Source organism: Stenella coeruleoalba, assembly GCF_951394435.1.
Source record: "Stenella coeruleoalba genome assembly, chromosome: 4".
Taxonomy (NCBI): Eukaryota; Metazoa; Chordata; class Mammalia; order Artiodactyla; family Delphinidae; genus Stenella; species Stenella coeruleoalba.
Window position 1 is genome coordinate 51324774 of NC_137149.1, and position 21768 is coordinate 51346541.

General features: G+C 37.9%; 1 protein-coding gene and 1 long non-coding RNA gene across 3 annotated transcripts in view; one reads left to right on the forward strand and one right to left on the reverse strand.

Annotated features, from left to right (window-relative positions):
* SEPSECS (Sep (O-phosphoserine) tRNA:Sec (selenocysteine) tRNA synthase) overlaps positions 1-10695 on the reverse strand; it is a 35978-nt gene extending 25283 nt beyond the window's left edge. Inside the window, exons 1-6 of one of the 2 annotated variants that reach the window (XR_013827907.1) lie at positions 10460-10675; positions 9482-9636; positions 7496-7614; positions 7009-7167; positions 4478-4631; positions 535-637 (exon numbers count right to left, since the gene is read on the reverse strand). Coding sequence is in view for 1 of the 2 variants with exons in the window: in XM_079919090.1 (XP_079775216.1) it covers positions 535-637; positions 4478-4631; positions 7009-7167; positions 7496-7614; positions 9482-9636; positions 10460-10573 (804 nt within the window). In the remaining variant the exon portion in view is untranslated. Of the gene's footprint in view, positions 1-534; positions 638-4477; positions 4632-7008; positions 7168-7495; positions 7615-9481; positions 9637-10459 lie in introns of both variants that reach the window. The other variant, XM_079919090.1, reaches the window with a different exon arrangement.
* Positions 10687-21768, forward strand: part of LOC307185205 — a 34484-nt gene continuing 23402 nt past the window's right edge. The window contains exons 1-2 of the long non-coding RNA XR_013827908.1: positions 10687-11004; positions 12745-12875. This is a non-coding gene — a long non-coding RNA (uncharacterized lncRNA). The remainder of the gene's footprint in view (positions 11005-12744; positions 12876-21768) is intronic.

Below are 21768 nucleotides of genomic sequence, written 5' to 3' on the forward strand. Positions count from 1 at the left end.
CTGTGTGGGATGGGACTCTTACTCTGAGTGGGACTCTTACTCTGAGTGGGATGGGACGCTCAGACATGTTTTAAAAATAAGAATCTAAAACAGATGACTGGGATCTAGGTGATGCTTATAAAAATAAAAAAAAATACAATCACAGTTTTTAAAAACCTGCCAACTCCATAGTTATACGCTAGAATGTTTATAAATGAAGTCATTTTCACTAATCAATATAGTTTTAAAAACACTATAACCCACTATATTAGAAAAATGAAAAAAACATTGGCAATGGAACATTCTCAGAAAGTTAAAAAAATAAGCTACTAAAGTACTTCCATGTTGGTGCTGACCAAAACTATAGTCCAATGACACTAGCAAAGAATAATGACTTTTACTGAGTGACTGCTGGGTGCAAATTTCTAATGCTCCATGAATTAGAAGATGCTAGATTAACCGTTTTTCTGTATTAGGTTGTAAGAAACACAAAGTAATAATCCCAAATATGTTAAAATCCATTTTTCCCCGACATATCTTTGGAAACTCTCTTACCTGCTGAATGAGGTGCATGCACTTTGAAGACTGCACTCCATACGCATTGTTAACTATATGTGGAATGTCATAATTAGCACAAATCACAGCCAGTTCTTCTAATCTATAAACATATTCAACAGAAAGACATATTCATACTCTGTCTTAATAAATTACGAGAAAACGTTTTTAATTTAATAGTTATCCTTAAAGTATACTAGGGGAAAAAAAAGACAAACTGAAATTTCTACAGCAGTATTTTAGCATATAGTTTGGCACCTTGGAAATGCATAGCAGGCATTTAAGGATAAACTTGAAAAAGCTTTTAAATTAATGTCACCAATAAATAAGAAAATGTGTATTTAGAAAAATCTTACATAGATAGTAGCTTTTAAATCACCTGAAAATTTCCTATATAAAAAGCAAGAAGCAGATTATTTATAAAGACCTCTTACAAGGTTGATATGCTCATTTTTAAGTGCTTTCGGTTGCTTATCATCCTAAGCTAATATCCGCAAAATAATCAGCATATCTTGAAATGTTAAGAAATCTCACATTAAGCATCTCATAAAGTAAAAAATACATTTTCAAATAGACTTTAATGTATTAAAAAATACAGAACATTAAAATATTTCAGTACCAAAATAACGTTTTCCAACAACTTGGATACTAAAGAATCTTTTAAATAGCTGCTGGTTTTAAATTCACTCGTACTCCTTCATTTGACACTCCCCATATTAAAACAATCTGAGAGTCTAACTTTATGCAAAGTAAGGTAATAAATTTCAATTAGAGTGTAATAAATGATGTTCCTTTGCAAAACCAAATAATACTTGTGACTGAAGTCATCTCTAACAGAAATGTCTTCAAACTATGAAGCTAAAACTAAATCCTATGGTTTGATAAAATTAATTTTTAAAAAATGTTCTGTCTACAGTATAAAAAATCTGGAAGTAAAGCATTTTGAGAGAATAAAAATTATTTCTCAGATAAATGTACTACAAATATATATTATATGGTTTAATTATCAACTTACACAGAATACATTTTCCTTTTTTAGTAGCTGTGCATTAATATGTTTTTAAACTACAAACAGAACTAACATTATTCTATTCAACTGTCAGAAGTTTTCAATTTACTTCCCTAAAAGTTTTATGAATTAAAAACTTATTTTATCACTCATTTTCATAAACCTCACAAATCAAGCAGAAAACTAATCAGGTTTTGTTTTTAACAAAATGGACCTTCTGGGATACACACAAGTATTTTCTTCATAAAAGGCACTTTCACATGTTTGTGTTCTAATGAAAGTATTCCTTGATAACAAGCTTCCTTGAGAGTAAGGCAGTATAATAACGTAAAGTACTATTTTTTTTAAATCACTTGAGTAGTTTTAAATATTCTGAATTGATCAAATTTGCTAATATTTTCATTGTGTATGAGAAAGGCAAAGAGAAGCAGAAAAAATATTTTCCATGTGAATCAGATTGTATTCTAACTTAGAAGCCAATTTAAGGTGTTTCTCAATTTGAAGAAATGATGCTCTTCTTTTTTTTAACATTTTCTTTGATTTTGTCCCACAATACTCTCTGTCCAGTTAACTAATAAAGACAATATATATGTTCAAATTAAGACTATAAAGGAATTAAACTTAAAGAAATCAAAATGTATTTTTAAATTTAATAAAATCAGAAATTCAAACATATTACTAATAACTGAGCATCACCATTTTCCTAAAGTTCACTCTAATCAGAAACATTCATTATGTAACACCACCAAAAAATAGTATATGAGAATTCTATTGACTGAAAAAAAAACTTTTTGATTTTTTCCAAAGGAGAAAATGCATGTAAAATGTACTTAGCACTATACCAGGCATACTGTAAACATTCCAAAACAGTTATTCAAAATGATACAGATGGCCAATGGGCACATGAAGAGATGCTCAACATCGCTAAGTATTAGAGAGATGCAAATCAAAACTACAATGAGGTATCACCTCACACCAGTCAGAATGGCCTTCATTAAAAAGTCTACAATTAATAAATGCTGGAGAAGGTGTGGAGAAAAGGGAACCCTCCTACGCTGTTGGTGGGAATGTAAACTGGTACAGCTACTATGGAAAAGACTATGGAGGTTCCTTAAAAAAACTAAAAACAGAGTAGCCATAGGATCCAACAATCCCAATCCTGGGCATATACACAGACAAAATTCTAATTCAAAAAGATACATGCACCCCTATATTCATAACAGCACTAGGTACAATAGCCGAGATATGGAAGCAACCTAAATGTGCATCTACAGATGAATGGATAAAGATGTGGTCTGTATATATAACAGAATACTACTCAGACATAAAAAAGAATGAAATAATGACATTTGCAGCAACATGGACAGACCTAGAGATTACCATACGAAGAGAAGTCAGACAGAGAAAAACAAATACCATTTGATATCACTTATATGTGGAATGTAAAATATGATACAAATGAACTTACAAAACAGAAACAGACTCACAGACACAGAAAACAAATTTATGGTTACCAAAAGGGAAAGAGGCTAGGGGAGGGATAAATTAGGAGTCTGGGATTAGCAGATACAAACTACTGTATATAAAATAAACAAACCACAAGGTCATACTGTATAGCACAGGGAACTATATTCAATACCCTATCATAAACCATAATGAAAAAGATACAAAAAAGAATATATATATATATGTATGTGTGTATATATGTTATATAGATATATACATATACATCTATATGTATAACTGAATCACTTTGCTGTACACCAGAAACTAACACAACACCGCAAATCAACTATACATCAATTAAAAATACGTCAATTAAAAAAAAAGTTAGTCAAAATGAAACAAAAACAAAGATATCCTCAAGGATAAATAATTTAACTAATACAAATATTCATATGGTGTTTTTAGAAATGTAATTTATTTCAACCACATTAAAATTTTTCTAGATAGCAAAAACATCAATGAAGAAAGACTAAAGATGCTTATTTAATATTTAAATACAAATTTAAAATTTGATTGATAAGTAATGAATAAACAACTAAAGCATATGCAACATGATCTGAAAATAGAATCCAGACTCATGAATGAAGCAAGGTAAATTTTCAAGAGCAGGGTTTTAAAATTGTCTCTTAAAGTCTGCCTATAGTAAAAGCTAACATGCATTAATTACTGCCAAATTATATGACTCCATGAATTAAAATCAAAGTATAACTTGATGCTATGAAAATAGTCCAAAGCAATAGTTTTTTTACAAATTATTAGCACTTCTGTTCAAAATGTTAAAATGAAACCAACAGTTGCTGTCAAAACTAGAAATATTTATTACTATACCTAAGCCTACTACATTTTCAGAATAAAAATTTGCAGCCATCCTTCAGAAAAGCAAACGTTTGCCTTTTTAAAAAAAATTTTCTTAAATATCTGCATTTTTCTCAAAATGCAAAGACAATTATATACCTAACTGTATATCTGGGTTAGTCTTGCAATTAAAAAAAAATTAGAGGACAATAATTCTAAAATTTTCTCTTTAAAATCTGTTAATACTGATAGTTCCTATATATGAAAACTAATTGTAAGATCAAAGTGGAGATGGCAATAAAAACAAGTAGGTAAATCCAAAATTTAGCTTAGAGATTTCTATTAAACAATAAGGAAAAAGATGCAAAATGTCCAGAAACATAAAGAAGAGCAAGAAAACAGAGATGCTCTGCATCTACTCAGGTGATAAAAGGATCTCCACTTGGTACTAGTTATTTTTCCTTCTTCTATATCTAATTTTTATTTTCCCAAGCCATTATGTTGTTTCTTCAACAGTCCATTCACGTAGTATTTACTGCCAAATGTTATTTAGGCATCTTTGAGAATTAGTATAAGTGCATTTTATGTAAAAGACTAATGAACACTGAAGGACAATATTCACAAATCATTTACCTATCAGGCACCCTTGGAGCAAAACAGGATGTAGTAGAATGAACACAAAGAACGTAATCAGGCCCAAGTTCGTGGACTTTAGCCTCCACTGCTTTCAGGTCTGTGCGTAGCTCGTCACCTTCTAAAACGTTCTCTATCACCACAGGCTCAAAACCTAACCAAGTCAACCAGAAACCAAAATGTTAGTATAAACTGAAATAAGGGGAGATTGTGGACTCTAGGAAGCAGTGCTATTCTACACAAAAACTCTTAAACATTTATTCTAGTCAATGAACCCTTCTCTAATAATAAAGACCTGGCTTAATACCAGCATGAGTCAAAGGCAGGTCAAGGGCTTCCCTGGTGGCGCAGTGGTTGAGAGTCCGTCTGCCGATGCAGGGGACACAGGTTCGTGACCCGGTCCGGAAGATCCCACATGCCGCGGAGCGGCGTCTAGACCACAATTAGGACTACAAATCTATTTAACATTTTGATATGACATGAAAGACTAATTTTGGGAAGTAAGGAAGCAAATGTTAAATAGAGGCCTACAAAAGTAATAAAGACTCACTGATGACAAAAAGGGTCACTTAGCCCAGTTCAATTTCAGTCCATAGAAAAGTAAATCTACTCATTCTCTGGCAACATTTAAGTTTTATTTTAAATTTCTCTTTATTTCAGAGATGAACAAAAATAATAGCTCAAGTATTGAAACAAATCACAATCATCAACTTAATGTTTTACCTCTAAAGAAAAATACAAGACATTTTAGTAGACCTATCTCATAGCTTACAAAAGCCTTCTATAATTTAAATATAAAAATTGTCTTGCACGCGAGCTATGTACTCACATCTTCAGTCTTCTCAAATACCAGATCTAGCAGCAGGCTAGATTTGTGGATTTAAGAGCTATGAGGGATTCAGAAACCATTTAGCTCAACTCACTCACTTCAAAGATAAGGGAGTCAAAGTTTAGGAAGATTAAGTGCCTTCCCCAAGGTCACACAGCAATTTAAAGCAAAGTTACAGGCAAGCAGTCTTCTGTTTTAGAATCCACGTCAAGTTGTGCGCATTCTATCTACAGAAATATAAAACTTCAGCCACTATAAAATCATCAATTCATATACGGTGGTCCACAGAACTCTAGGTTTCATATCTATACAGCTATTAAAACAAAGAAAATTTTACTTAAATAAGTAACTTCCTAAGGACAGTTAATTCTCTATTATTTCTCAAATTCTCTACACTCAACCCTATTTTTGTTTTCAAACAACTATGATGCAAGTTTTTGGGTTTTTTTAAGAATACAACCATCTTGCTTCCTAAGAACATAACACAGTCCAAGTCATAACATCATTTGGAAAAAGTTTACAGTTTTTCAATATGCCAATCTTTCTCTAAGTTTGGTTATCAGTTCTTCGGTTAATAGTTTGCAAATTAACAGACTTGACAGCTTTATGCCACTTAAAATAAACCTTTTAAAAGTCTACCCATTTCTGCTATATGTCCTTATGAATCCCTTTACACGAGTTTCTTTAGGATTATTTATGCAGTTTAATTACAGCCCAATACTGTTCATTTCATACAACAGACGGAGGCCATTCAAAAAATAACTTTAAATTCTCAAATTCAACTTGACCTAAGCAAGCCAAATACTAAAATACCAACTTAAAGTTTTTGTCTCATCTATACTCAATGATGCCTGTATCCTCGTACTTTGATTCATGGTAATTATTTACGTGTACTCCACTCATGTATACAGAACAAACATTCCTGAAGCACCTCTTATGCTCCAGGGATTATTGTTGGGCATTTCGTATGTCATCCCACTTAATTCTGAAAACAGTCTTCTGAGGCAGGTAATCATATCCCCATTTTAAAGAATAGGGACATACGACATAACACTTCCATTTCTTAGAGTGTACTGAAAAGAATTCAAAGCAGGGACTCAAACAGGTATTTGTACCTCCATGTTCATAGCAGCATTATTCACCACAGCCAAAAGGTGGAAGCAACCCAACCCAAGTGTGCACCAGTGAATGAATGAATGAACAAACAAAATGTGGGATATATATACAATGGGAGTCCTAAAAAAGGAAAGAAATTCTGGCACATGCTATAACATGGATGAACCTTAAAGACATTATGCTAAGTCAAATAAACCAGTCACAAAATGACAAATATTCTATAATTCCACCTATATGAAGGACAAATTTATAGAGACAGAAAGTAGAATAGTGATTGCTAAGGACTGAGGGTGGTGGGGAGGGGAGAGTTATTGTTTAATAGGTAGAGTTTCAGTTTCAGAGGATGAAAAAGTTCTGTAGCGAGATGGCAGTGATGGTCCACAACAAGAGGAATGTAGTTACTGTCAAGGAACTATACGTTTATAAATGTTTTGTTAAAAGGGTAAATTTTGTTATGTATATTTTACCACAATAAAAAGAAGGAATAGGAACAGGTTTAGTTTCTTTTTCATTTATCTAGCTCTATATAAAAAGTTTGAATTTTCTGTGACATTGAAAAACATATATGTTACTTCTCTTCTTTTACCTGCAGTGATCATGGATTTAAAGCAGGACTTCTGGTCTATTCGTGGCCATATAATGTACTTTGCTTTTGGTCTTTTGTGTCGTAATGTTAAGAAACACAGGGTTAGACTCATACCAGTTGCCATCGGAACTACAAAGCAGTTGGTCACTGTATGGACACCTACAAATAAGAAGAAAAACAGAAATTAGTTATTCCACTAACAAAACAGCATGCTTCTTAAAGAAATGATATACTTCTATCAAATAAAAAGAGTTAACAGACTTAGTGCTTATTCTTCTGCACTCACACTCAGGAAGCTCACTGCTAAATTCATCCTCCAGGCTTATGGCTCTGATTTTCTATCTTATTCTAAAAGTTTTATATATATATATTTGTCTTTTCAAAAGCCATTTTATACTCTTTTTGGAGAGAAGCATTAATAAAAGAAATTAGGCAAAGGTTTGTGTGACTGGTCAGCCAAAAGTATTATGATTAACACAGTACATACCAGCCAACTTTATGATGTCCAGGACCAAAGAATTGGTAATTTTGTTCAAAAGGCTAGAACCTGCAGCTTTGGGTTGCACAGCAGAAATATCACCCGATCGTCCAATTCCATGAATGAACCTAAGCAAAAAATGGCCAAAAACTGGACAAAAATATTCAGTGTTCTAAGTAATCCACTGTATAAGTATACAAATACAATAACCAAATAAACACTATACTTGACTATTAATAATGTGAAAATATCTAATTAAATCAAAACAAATTCATCAAGTATGCTGTGGTAGCTAGTCTTCATGATGGCCACCATCAATTCCTTTTCTCCCTATGCCCATACGCCACTGCCACACCAAGAGATGGGGTCTAATTTCTCTCTACCTGAATCTGGGCTGGCCTTAGTGACTTGCTTGGTCTGGAAGAATCTAGCAGAAGTGATGGTCTGGAACTTCTGAGCTAGGTCATAAGAAGCCTTATAGCTTCCATCTGGCCTCTTGAAGGGTTTGCTCAAGGGGAGGTGGGGGGCAGGGGGTCCTCTCTTCAAAGCCAGCTGCTATGCTGGGGAAAGCCCAAGCCAAGCCACTTGGAGAGGTCATCTGAGCTCCCAGCCATCTGAGTGACTCAACTTGGATAAACTGCCCAGTTGAACCTTCAGACGACTAAACTCTCAGCCAACACCTGACTGTACTACATGAGAGACCTGAAGCAATAATCACCTGCTGAGTCCAGGTAACCTGTCAGAGGTAACAGTAAATGACTGTTTTAAGCCACTATGTTTTGAGGTGGTTTGTTATACGGCAATAGAAAACCAGGATATATGCAACATTAAATTCTGTTCTTTCTTCCCATTTCCCTAATCAGAGCAGTGAGCTAACTTCCAACAGGGATGAGCTGATGTTTCAAATACTGCCTTAAGTTTAGAAGAAGTACATACTCCTTGAAAATTAGTGTGCAAATCCACTCATTTTAAATTTAATCATGTTATACACTATTTAAAGATACCTCTGAATACACTTCAAAATCAAAAATCTGTTTGTCATTTATAGTTGCCTAGATCAGAAATTCTGCACACTGGAATTATCACAGAACACGTGTCACACTCTATTACCACTGCAACCTCACATACTAAGCATTTTTTTACATATATTATCAACCATGTTATCACCTTATTTTTAACCATTAGTTTTTCATCCAGGTCATACATTCATATCATTAGTTTTGACTGCAATAGTTTCGGCTGAAATAAAATTCTACTATTCCTAGGAAAATTTCATCATGATTTAAAATCATGGAAGATGGGAGTTTTAAAGAGTTTACCTATATTTCACAGAAAGGTTGGAGAACAGAGAAATGATCATATTTGGAACCACTAACAACTAAATGGTTATCAGAATTGATGAAGAGCTTTCTGAATAATGCAAAAGAAAAAAGTGACTTAATAATCTAAAATTATAATATACCTTTCCTACATCTACTGCAACAAGATATTTATAAAATGGGATTCAGTTTAGATGCAGATGAATGACGTTAAAGTTCTATAAATATACCATTCTCTAAAAAAACTTGCCATGTTAGAAAAGAAACATGGAAAACTATAAACAACCTTAGCATATTTTAAACTCTTAACAACCAAATAGGTTTATTAGGTTAAACACTCTTAACAGAATGTATAGACAGTACAAACATTCTTAACAGAACGTACAGCCAGTATCCTTAATCACCCAGAAGCTGACAGGGTATAACCACCTCATATTAGAACTTTTACCCTATTGTCCTGAAAAGCACCTACTCAGGTACATTGTTTCCATCTCCCCGTGGCATCTAGTTCACATGCCCATTTAAACAAGAAGTAGGTTACAAACGGACATTTTATAATTTAATATGATTAATACTGCTATAAAACTATTGTTTTTAACAAAAAAAACTATTGTTTTTAACAAAAAAAAAAAGAAAAAAGGGAAAAGGAAATACTTTGTACTTAAAAAAATCATACCTGTAATGTCGCCGAGCAACTAATGCAGATGCCACTCTCCCTTCCCTTTCTCCCACACCACAATTGCCCAGGAAATTGTTGCTATCCATGATTGCAAGTTCATGTAAAAAGAGTTCAAGTGTACTTTCATCCCAACCATCCTCTGGACACTTGCCCTTAAGAAAAGAAAAAAGAAAACAAAAAAAGTCTTATGACTATATTTAAAAAACCATCATTCCCCAGAACCCTACTTCAGTGAACTTTAAAACTTTTCCATGCACATTTTACCATGCTCCTTGTTTTCTAAAATTCAGACATAAATTCAGCACTCTGAAGAAACTCTGAATAGGCAAAATGTTTGTGTTACACTATATTACAATTATCCACACGATGCTGTGAGAAGTGATGATAAATACAATGAGATTACTCAGGTTTAAAGTTGCAGTTAAAAGTAACTGAAAACGAATAAACCTTATCTTCAACTAGGATTTTTCACACCAGGGTGTTAGAACTAGGGTTGTCAAACTTTAGTGACATTAAAATTCAGGATGCTGGCTAGAACGAGACCTGTGAAGTTCCTCAGCAACACCTGCTTCGAGTTAGTATATCGTAGTTTATAAATATCATGTGTTCCCCAGGAGTAGTGAAAGATGGAAGACACGAACTTTGCCCTATCCGCAAACGAAAAAGTAAATCATGCCGGCCTTCCCCTCGCTTCCCCAACCCGAAGTTAGGGGAAAAAAAAAAAAGGGCTCGACGTTCCGAACTCCCCACATCCCCTAATAACACTCTCTGGGGTTTTGCCAGCATTGGCGAGGCTGAGAAGGAGCTGAGCGGCGCAAGCCGGCATATGGCATGCCCAGTTACGAAAGACTCTGGGGACAGGGCTCAACCAGCAAACACGAGCAGGTGATGCAGGTCCTGGAACTAACAGGGGCGCTGGGCGGAGCCGGAGCCTGGGGGGCGCGGCAGCTGGGGAGGGACCCGAAAGCTCGGTACCTTCTCCAGAAGCAGCCGTATGAGGTGCTCGTGCGAGCGGCGGGCCTCACAGCCCTGCCGCACGTAAGCCGGCGACACCAGCCGCTCGCCCGCCGCGAAGCTCTCGCGGTTCATGTCCACAGTGGCGACTACTGCCGGAGAACAACACACGCCGGACACACTCCGAAACCAGGAGTCGACTCGCCGCCTGGACGGTACGGGAAGGCCTTGGGACAAACATCTACGACTCGCTCTCGCACATGCGCAAACCGCTCCAAATAGCGTGCCAGGAGCGGAAGCATTTGAGCATGCGCAGAGGCGTCAGGACGTTTGGCGGGCTTCAGGCAGTACAGAAAACGAGCCCCGCCTCCCTGCATCTGATTGGTCCAGTTAAACACTAGTGTGCCTGAGACCGTCTTGAAGGAAGGACTTTTCTTCTGTGAGGAGGGCCTGAGGAGTCAGAGCGAAGTGCGTGGCGTCTCTGAAGAAAACATTTCCGAAGTTACTCTGTGTTCCACTCGTGTTGAATGATGAGCTCTGGGAGTCTGTGCTTCAGCCTTACTCAGGTCGTGTTTCTCAGATTCCTGAACCGTTTATCCTTACTCTCATACATCTCAACATTTACAGTTGCCTGGCAACCCCATTTTTTTTAAAATTTATTTTATTTATTTATTTATTTTTGGCTGTGTTGGGTCTTCGTTGCTGCGCCCGGGCCCCCTCTAGTTGCAGCGAGCGGGGGCCACCCTTCGTTGCGGTGCGCGGGCCTCTCATTGCGGTGGCCTCTCCTGTGGCGGAGCACGGGCTCCAGGCGCACGGGCTTCAGTAGTTGTGGCACGCGGGCTCAGTAGTTGTGGCTTGCGGGCTCTAGAGTGCAGGCTCCGTAGTCGTGATGCACGGGCCTAGTTGCTCCAAGGCATGTGGGATCCTCCCGGACCAGGGCTTGAACCCGTGTCCCCTGCACTGGCAGGCAGATTCCCAACCACTGCGCCACCAATGAAGCCCCCCCTCTCTTTTTTTTTGACCGCACCACCTGGCATGGGGGAATCTTAGTTCCTCAACCGGGATTGAACCAGTGCCCCCAGCAGGGGAAGCGTGGGGTACTAACCACTGGACTGCCAGGCAATTCCCTGGCGACCCCATTTGAAATAGTGGTGCCCCACTCCTTTTCTCCTTTGCATTCCAGAATTTTTGGTCATAGCACTTATCATTCACCTCCTGATATAACAGACATTTGTTTATACACACGCACACACACACACACCTATGAATGTAAACTCTCTGAAAGGCAGGGCCTTGGTGTTTGCTGCTATACTCCACGAACACCTAGAAAAGTGCCCAGAATATAGAAGGGGCTTAAAAAAAATTTTAATACTGAATTAATGAATTAGTTTCACTATTCAACAACCCAGCCCTAGGTGCCTGAGATACAGAAATGAAAAGGCAGATTCCCTGCCTTTGATTTCCTCCTAATCTTCCCTTTAGGTGAGCCTACAGTAATTCCTGAAATCACTCTTATCTACTGGTATGCTGGGGCCCACTTGCACTGGTTCATACTTGCTTGCAAGAGCTGATTGTTAAAAAAATGTTCAGTAATTTTGTGATTTTACAATTAAGCCAATTGTATTAAAAGCAAAAGTAGTAAATAGTCATCACTTCCTAATTATTTTACTACATTTTACTATTAGCTCTGCTCTTGAGATTATTTACATCTGTTGTACCTGAATAGTGGAAATAAGATATATTGGCATCCTACTGCCCATCTCTTTCCAACTCCCTTTTTTAGTGTTATCATGTTGGTAGCTTGAAACTGGCTGTGGTAGGAGTATTTACACCGTGGAAATCAGAAAACTCTACAAATCCGGCTCTTACCTTCCCCCCATACACCACTCCCCTAGGACTCAGTTGTTTAACATGTACCAACTCACCACTATTCCTACTGCATGTTCCCAGGGCATCCTGCCATTTTTCAGCCATAGTGCTTGTCAAATTCCATTTCAATTGTTAATGTTTTGCCTTCCTCAACTAGACTGTGAGCTCCTGGTTGACAAGGGCTATATTTGACATCTGTGTTCAAAGCACAGCTCGGAACACTATGTAATAGTCGTTCAACAGCTTCCCCTTGCCAACAGCCTCCAATCAGAGCACACCTGAACCCTTCCTCTTTTTCACCATAAAGCTTTTCCCTCTCCCCTGCCTGCCTCTGAGTCTGCCAAATGCAAGTGGTAGTAACTAGGTCTCCTGCACTACCAAGTTCTGAATAAATAGTCTCTGTTTGTTATTTGGATGGTCTACGTTACTTTCCACAGTTTTCCTGAAGACTCCACTGAGACACGGACTGCACTGTCCATCACCATGGACCCCAGCCTTCAGCCAGATGAGGTTCTCACAGAGACCGTAGTGCCTTGCGCCTTCTTGCTGTCAAGTCTGTGCCAACATGGTAAGTCAGTGCTGAATCTGAGCTCCACTATTTTTGTGTTGAGTTCCTCAGCTATTTATTCTAAGTGTGGTACCCAGGTTTTGTTATTGCTTCCGATTTTGTTTGACATCCTTGGTGGAATCAGACCATTCTTTTTCATGCTTTTTGGTTCTCTGTTGTACTTCTGTTTTGTATTGAGCTGTCTGAAAGTGTGGTCATAAGAAGAAGAATCATGGGGTAGAACACAGGCATAGGCCCTGTAAGCTTGTTGTCTGAGCCAGCCTCACAGACTGACGAGTTTGCTGTTCTTACCAGACCGGCATACATTTGGACAAACTTCGTTGTGAGTCACCAGTAAAACTGGATGAGGTTCTCCTTTCCTCTTGATTTTTTGTCCTGAGAGCTTGCCTTTGATCAAAAGGGAGTTCACTCTAATTTTCCACCTGCCAAGGGGCACAGATTGTTGGGTCTGTGTTCAGAGGGGTCTTGAAACATGAAGAGAACATGCCAGCTCTCCTGAGGTCATCAAACCAACCATTGCCAGCTCTCCTGAGGTCATCAAAGCTTAAAACCTCTCCTCCTCTGGGAAAAATGGCTGCTGCTTATGTGTATTTTTATTACAATCCTAATACTGGTGCCTAGTTCTCTAAATGGTGTAATGTCAGCAGTGGGTATTTGGGCCTTCAGTGGCCACTCTGGGGAACATTTGACTTGAATACATATTTTATTTGATAGGCACCTTAGAAAAGAAAGGGAATTAAGATTTCTCAGGCCCAATGGGCAGCTGTGTTTGATTAGTATGCAGAAGCCTCCAAAGGAAATTCTGGTTCGAAAAGTATTTCACTAAAAGATTCTGTAGCCAAAGCCAATGAGCAATTTAACAAACTATTTTTTTTAAGACTTTATCTTTTTTAAAAAATTATTTATGTATTTATTTTTGGCTGCATTGGGTCTTTGTTGCTGCGCGTGGGCTTTCTCTAGTTGCGGTGAGCGGGGGCTACTCTTCGTTGCGGTGCACAGGCTTCTCATTGCGGTGGCTTCTCTTGTTGCAGAGCATGGGCCCTAGGCGCGCGGGCTTCAGTAGTTGTGGTACATGGGCTCAGTAGTTGTAGCTCGCGGGCTCTAGAGCTCAGGCTCAGTAGTTGTGGCACACTGGCTTAGTTGCTCCGCGGCATGTGGGATCCTCCTGGACCAGGGCTCGAACACGTGTCCCCTGCACTGGCAGGCTATTCCTAACCACTGTGCCACCAGGGAAGTCCCAATTTAACAAACTTAAGCAACAATAAACTAGACTCCTTTCCTAGTAAATCCTCCTCATCCTGTTGCCTCCCTACATCCAGATGTCCCCCTTCTTCCTTGTCCTTGTGATCTCATCAACTCTTCCCTTCTCTTCCTCTTGTCCACACCCCCTCCCTACTCCCAGAAACTCTCCTAAGAGTACAAAATGCCAGTTGCCTCTAAGATCCACCCCTCCTATGAGCCAGATATATGGGCCACTGCATAATTTAAACTTTGGACCCAAGATGAATTAAGAGCTATAATTAAGCATCTCTGCTGCCATATAAGACCAGCAACTATTCATAGGAGCATTTTAAATTAGTTTGGGTGCATATGATTCAGGGTTACCTAACCTATATCAACTTGTACACATGTTGGTCAGAACCTCAGAACCTCAGCTAGATCTTGGATGGCAAAGCTGATTGGATTGACCCAGAAAGGCATCTACAGAATCTCTCTTTCTACAATACACCTGTCCAAAAAAACGGATCTAAAATATATATATATATTTGAAAAGCAAGACAAAGTCTCCTAAAAGTACCGTAGTATCCCCAAACATTTCCAATAAAAATTTATTGTATGAACCATACAAACAGAAAAATGATGAAAATATAGGAGATTTCCTTGATTTTCTAGTAGAAAATACCTTCTGACAACACTCAAGAGTTAATGAAGGTGCCAGTTGTAAAAGTAGTCCTTACATCTCATCTTGTCAATGGGGTTAAACCGGAAACTAGAAGCCTAATTCAAAAGTAGAAATTAGAACGGGAAGTAGCTCCTTTGCCTGAACTAAAACACCTGTCAGAACATTTTGAACAGCTCTAGATAAGCTCCAAAATAAACTAGAATCATGCAGACTCAGCAGCTAGGTGGCCCACTTCCCAAACAACTATTTTTGGCAAGGTAGATATTGTAAACAAAAAGGACACTGGAAAAAAAGAATGTCCCATCCTATAAAAGAAAAACCAAGATGAAGAAAATCCCTCAATTCTGATCTATGGGGGTGCTCTGAAAAAGGAAAACACTTTCAATATCCTGACTTACCCTTAAACACTCAACTTGAATAAATATAGATGGTCAACCTCATCAATTCCTGGTAGATAGGGATGCTACTCTTACTGCATTAAACACCATCTTTGCTCAACCTCTTCCTCAGAGTAACCATACACACAAGTGACAGTTCTTTCAAATAACCCACAGATATTTCCTATCTCCCAGCCCTTAGCTGTAACACTTGAGCCCTTGAATAAAAAACATTCCTTCCTGCTCTGTGATACCACCCTGCAAATTTAATAGGGAGAGACTTACTTTGCAAATGGAATTGTAATATTAAATACACAACAGAACGACTATTAAAGTTCCAGAGGACTCTTCTATTCATAATCAAGTTGTGTCTGTTCTAGATATACCTTTGCCTTCTCTATTATATTTGATGCATACCCCAGATAAAGCTCTTGACATCATACATGACATTCTATGACCTTAAAAGTCTCCTGACATAGAAAACTAATTAGAGCAGTAAATAGATCCCACCAAATATCCCCAATATCCCTTGAAGCCAGAAACAAAGGAAGGTTTCAAAGCTGTAGTTGAATGCCTTATATCCAAAGGTCTTCTTATATCCTTCACTAGCCCTTGTAACACTCAGTAAAGAAACCAAATGGATAAGGATATCAATTTCTTCAAGACCTCAGGACAATCAACAAAACTTATATCCCTCACTTCCCAGTGATACCTAACGCAAATACTATCTTGGCATCAATTCTACCTGAAGCTACTTGCTTTACTGTAGTGGACCTTTGCTTTGTCTTTTTTGATGTGCCTCTAGATCACATCTAGGACAGTCAATACCTTTTAGCCGTCACCTGAAGAAGATAACAGTATTCCTAGACAGTCATGCCCCAGAGGTTCACTGAAGCCCCCTCCTATTTTTCTCAGTTCCTCAAACAAGTCTTAACAGATCTAAATTTCCCGTGTTATTAAGTTCTGATACAATATGTAGATGACGCCTTACTTTATTCAAAGATTAAGAAAACTTGAAAAAGGATTCCATTTACTTGCTCTCAGTCTTAGAAGAAAAGGGACAAAGTTTCAACAGATAAACTGCAGTTTTTACAAAGCACAGTCCATTATTTAGGTCATGGGATATTTAAGGAGGGGAAAACGCTCTCTCTTGATAGACAAACAACTATTCAAACTTACCTTAGACCTCTCACAAAATAACAGTCTGACAGGATTTCTAGGTTTAACTGGATATTGCAGACAAATTTTTATAAGATTGCAATGCCTCTTTACAAGTTGACTAAGTTCTCAGTAAGAGACCTTTTCTGGAAACCCAGATATGGAACAGGCCTTCTGTAATATGAAGAAAGTTCTTCAGTAGATTCATTCACGGGCATTCCTAACTACAAAATTCCTTTTTGTCTATATGTGCATAAGTGAACTGGACAAGCCCTTGGGATTTTAATTCAACTTCATGGGAACCATCAAAAACCTATTGCCAGACCCTTGACCTGGTTGCAAAGATTTATTGCCCACGTCTTATAGTAATAGCTGCTGCTAAAAATAAATAAATAAATAATTGTTGAGGTTTCTGCTGAGCTAGTTCTAGGCTCCTTGCTTGACGTCACGGTTCCTCATACAGGACAGACATTACTACTGGCTAAGAACATGCAACACTTTTCAGCCAGCTGATTAACCTCCTATGACATTGTTAACTCTTGTAGTCTCGCATTGCTAAGTATTCACCACTCCAACACTGAATTTGCCACTTTGCCAGAGGAATGTGAACCTCACAGTTGTCTTACCTTTGCTAGGGAATGTTGTGTACGCATTCAAATGTATTAGAGAATGCCACTGAGAACCACAAACTAATATTATTTGTTGATGGCTCATACCTCAAAACTGAAACTGGAGGTTATCAAGCAGGATATACTATCACTAATTTAAGCTCTCCTTTGGAATGCAGTCCTCTGCCCAAGGTAAAAATCAGCCCAGATGCCAGAACTTATTGCACTTAATAGAGCTAGTCAGTTAACCAAAGACCAGAGAGTAAGCATGTATAGAAAGATAGAATGTATGCTTTTGGAATAGTACATGATTTGGAAAACAATACTGGAAATCTCATTTAAAAAATGGATGAGTGGGCTTCCCTGGTGGCACAGTGGTTGGGAGTCCGCCTGCCAATGCAGGGGACACGGGTTCGTGCCCCGGTCCGGGAAGATCCCACGTGCCGCGGAGCGGCTGGGCCCGTGAGCCATGGCCACTGAGCCTGCGCGTCCGGAGCCTGTGCTCCGCGACGGGAGAGGCCACGACAGTGAGAGGCCCGCGTATTACGCCGCAAAAAAAAAAAAAAAAAAAAAGGATGAGTTAGGAAACTTTAGGTGCATTCCTACATCTTAGAGAGGTGGCTGTTATGAAAATGGAGGCTCATGCAGAAAGGGATAATATGGTAAAGAAAATGCTCTAGCAGATCATTGTGCCAAATAAGCAGCCGTAACCAATGTTATGATCCTATCTAAACCTCAAAGCATCAATCTATGGAGGTATTCAAAGAGGCCATTATAAATATCAGTGTTTAACCCCTGATTTTGAAAGGTAAAAATGGAAAAGCTCTGGTTGTACCTTTCACTGAGATAGTCTCTGGAACTCCCAAGATGGCTGCTTGGTGGCATCAGATGACTTCAAATGGAAATTAGCTAAATTTCTCCATGAAACTACTCATCATGATAGAGACAAATCGGTCGCTCTCTTAAATCAGGACTGATCAGGAAACTCTAAAAGGTTAGCTGAGGTTATTTTCAGGTCATGGGCCACCAATCAACAACGTAATCCTGAAAAAAACCCATAAAGGTGGGACATAGCCTGGAACCAAAGCCTCAATCGCCTTTTGAACACCTTCAATTTACTGTTTTGTCTATTTTAAAATAGTTTTTAGTGATTGTATGTCTACTTTCAGGATGAGCTGCAGCATTTCCTTGCCAAAAAGCTATAGGCTTCACAGCTACTAAAAATCTGCTCGATTTTTATTTTTAACCTGGGGCATACCAATTTGTACGTAAGGTGACCAAGCACACACTTTATGGTAATCATTATAAAAGAATTCTGTAATGCATTACCCCTTACTCAAAAACTACATTGTCCTTACCACCCACAATGTTCTGGAAATGTTGAAAGAACCGATAGCATCCTTAAGTTTAAATTAACAAAACTTTCAGAAATGTGTGCCATCACTTGGCCAAAGGTAATCCCACTGCCACTAGCCTTTATGGCCATATGGTCCATCCCCTTGGGGACACATCACACATCACATCAGTTATTCCCCTATGAATTGGCAACTGGAAGGCCCAAGCATTTAGGGATTTCACCTCTAATAATAGTCTCTGTACTGCTGCACACAGACATGAGAAAATATTGCAGGGACTCATGTACTATACCCCGTCCTATCACCAAGATCATTTTGCCATTATTCCCACAACATCTTCCTAAACAGCCTCTTTGTCATCTTCGGCCAGGAGATTTCAGATATTGGAAGAGATATAAGAGACAAACTGTTCTTGAACCTCATTGGTAAGGACCTTATCAGGAACTGCTAACAACAAGTACAACAGTGTTACTCCAGAGAGTCAATCATGGGATTCAAGTTTCACAACTAAAGAATCAATTCAGAATTCCATGCAATTAGAAGATTACTCCAATAAGGCAGCTCAAAGTGAAGATTCTCAGGGATCTTCTAGAAGAAGCCAATCTTTGGAAGTTGACAGCTGACTCAAGACCTTCAGAAAAAGCAGATGACCTCAAATAGTAGATAGCTTCCTCCCAAGATATTGAACCAAGATCCCTGCCCTATTCCTGTTTTGGTTTTTATCTGCTTGCTTATTCTCTACCTGGGAGAATTACTGATTCATTGCTCAGGCAGGGTCCCCAGTGGTGAGAATCATACAAAGAGAAAAGACTATAAGAAACTTGTTGCTAACTAAAGCAGAATTTTTCAATGATACCATTTCTGCTCTAGATGGAATACAAATTAGTTGCAATTCATTGGCATGAGTAGTAATGGACAAATGCATTTTTCTAGGTTTCTTATTGGCCAGTCATGGTGGCATCTGTGCCATTGCTAAAATTCTTGCTGTACTTAGATCAATAAAAAATCCAAGATAGAAAAGGCTATACATTGTTTTAAGGAAAAAGCTAATTAGCTGTCTTAAGTTGATACTCATGGCCTGTAGGATTTGCTGTCTTGGCCTGAGTTGGATCTATTGGGTTCCTGGTTCTAAAACATCTTAAAAGAACTTTTACTTGTTTTTGTTTTTGTCATAATGGTCATGATGCTGGTCTTTGCATTCTATGTAGAGTCTTAAATTCTTCTGTACACTCGCTCTTTCATCAGATTATTATCATAATAATAAAACAACAAAAAGTTTAAGAAGATCTCACAATAAAATTGACCATGAAGGCAACTGAGCAATCCCTAGGAGGTGAAGATCTGGATCTCTAGCCTTCCCTACATTGGCCAACCTCTTTCAAGTGAGAAAATGACCCAAAAGGGCAGGGTCTGAGGAGCTGACTATACAAAGGAACACTAGCCAGACCATATATGATGATAGAACTCTGACCCAAAACCTTGCAGCAACCAGCCCAGGAAGGCAAACCACAGTCTCTGCAGCAATCATCCTAGAATAGTCAGGACTTGGCCAAGCACCAAAAGCATCCCTTTAATTTGCCTCCACTTCCAAAGCAGGACCGATTCGAAAAAGCTATTCTTCACACCAGTCACATCAGATACCTCATTTCTAGTTAACCCATCTCTAGCTTCCTCATGCCAACAGCCTACAATTGGAGCATACCTGACGCCTTCTCTTTTTTTTCCATTATAACGCTTTCCCACTGCCCTGCCTGCCTCAATTGCAATTGAGAAGGGCACTTCAGCTCCACGATATTTTTCTCCAAAACTAATAACCCCATTATAACCATTGGAAAATATCAGACAAACCCTAATTGAGGAACATTCTAGGAAATACCTGACCAGTACTCCTCGAAACTGTCCTCATCATGGAAAAAAATAAAATCTGAGAAATTTTCATAGACCGAAGGAAACTAGGGAAGGCATGGTGACTGAATGCAGTGTGGTTTCCTGGATTGAATCCTGGAACAGAAAGAGGACACTGGTGAGAAAACCAGAAAAATCCAAATAACAGTCTGAAGTGTGGTCAACAGTATGTGTCAATATTGGTTTCTTTGTTTTGACAAATGTATTATGGTAATATTAGACATTAACATTAGGAGAAGCTAGGTGAAGGATATACGGGAAACTTTATCCATCTCCGTACCTCTAAAATTGTTCCAAAATTTAAAAATTTATTTTTTTAAAAAATGGACACATTTTCAGGCAAAAACAGAGAGTTTTCAACAAAACACCACTCAAGGAAATGCTAAAGAGTGTCCTCAAGGCGAAAAGAAAAAGTTCCAGATGAGATAGCAAAGATGCAAGAAGGGATAAGGAACAATGAAAATATATGGATGTAAATATATGGGTGAATCTAGGCTAGTATTGTCTACATAAAAAACTACAGTAATGTGGTGAGGGATTTAACTATATATAGAATTAAAGTACATGGTTGGCATTTAAGTAGGGAGGAGATAAATAGAGTAAATACAGTTAAAGTGTTCTGAGGGTTTCGTAGTCATAGAGTGGCCCATGAACTTACTAGAAAGCAGAATCTTGGGCCTCTCCCCAGACTTACTAAATCATAATTTTCATTTTAACAAGCTCCCCTGTGATTCACATGCACATTAAAGTTTGGGAAATACTGTTCCAAAGGTGCTTGTATTGTCTCAAAAAGAGAGTAAAGCTACCATTTGATATTACATTTTTGCAAATCTAGAATTTATTTTATAATCTCTGGGGTAAGCAATGAAGGAATAGTTTTAAAAAGTGTGTAATTTCCGATCTAACACGGGGGAAAAGTGGGATAACAAAAAATAATCAGTTCAAAATAAGGCAGAAAAGAGTGAAAAAGAAACAGAACAGGTAGCACACATAGAAACCATATTAAATATAAGTGAAGCAAATTATCAGACAATTTTTTTAAACAGTTATATGCTTTGTACTGAGAACACATCTAAAACAAAAGACTATACAAAGATTGAAAATGGAAAGTAAAAGAATGGGAAGAAATATAACATGCAAATACTAACAAAAAGAAAGCTGACATAGATTTTTAATATTAGATGAAGTAGACTTTAAGGTAAATGGCATTACTAAACATAAAGAGGAATACTTCATAATGATAAAAGACTCAGTTCACCAGGAAAATATAATAATTCTAAATTTGTACACACCAAATAATATAATTTCAAAATACATAGGTCAAAACTGATAAAAGGAGAAATAGATAAATCTATAGTCATTTTGAGATATTACAGAGCACCTTTTAGGAACTAATAAGTCATATTAACACAAAAAATTAGTAAAGATTAAGAAACACTATATTTAGTAAACTTGACCTAATGGACATTCATAGAGCCCTGTACCCAACAACTGCAGAGCCATACATTCTTTTCAAGGTCACGTGGAACATTTACCAGAATTGACTACATCCTGGGTCATAGAACAAGTCACAACAGATTTCAAAGC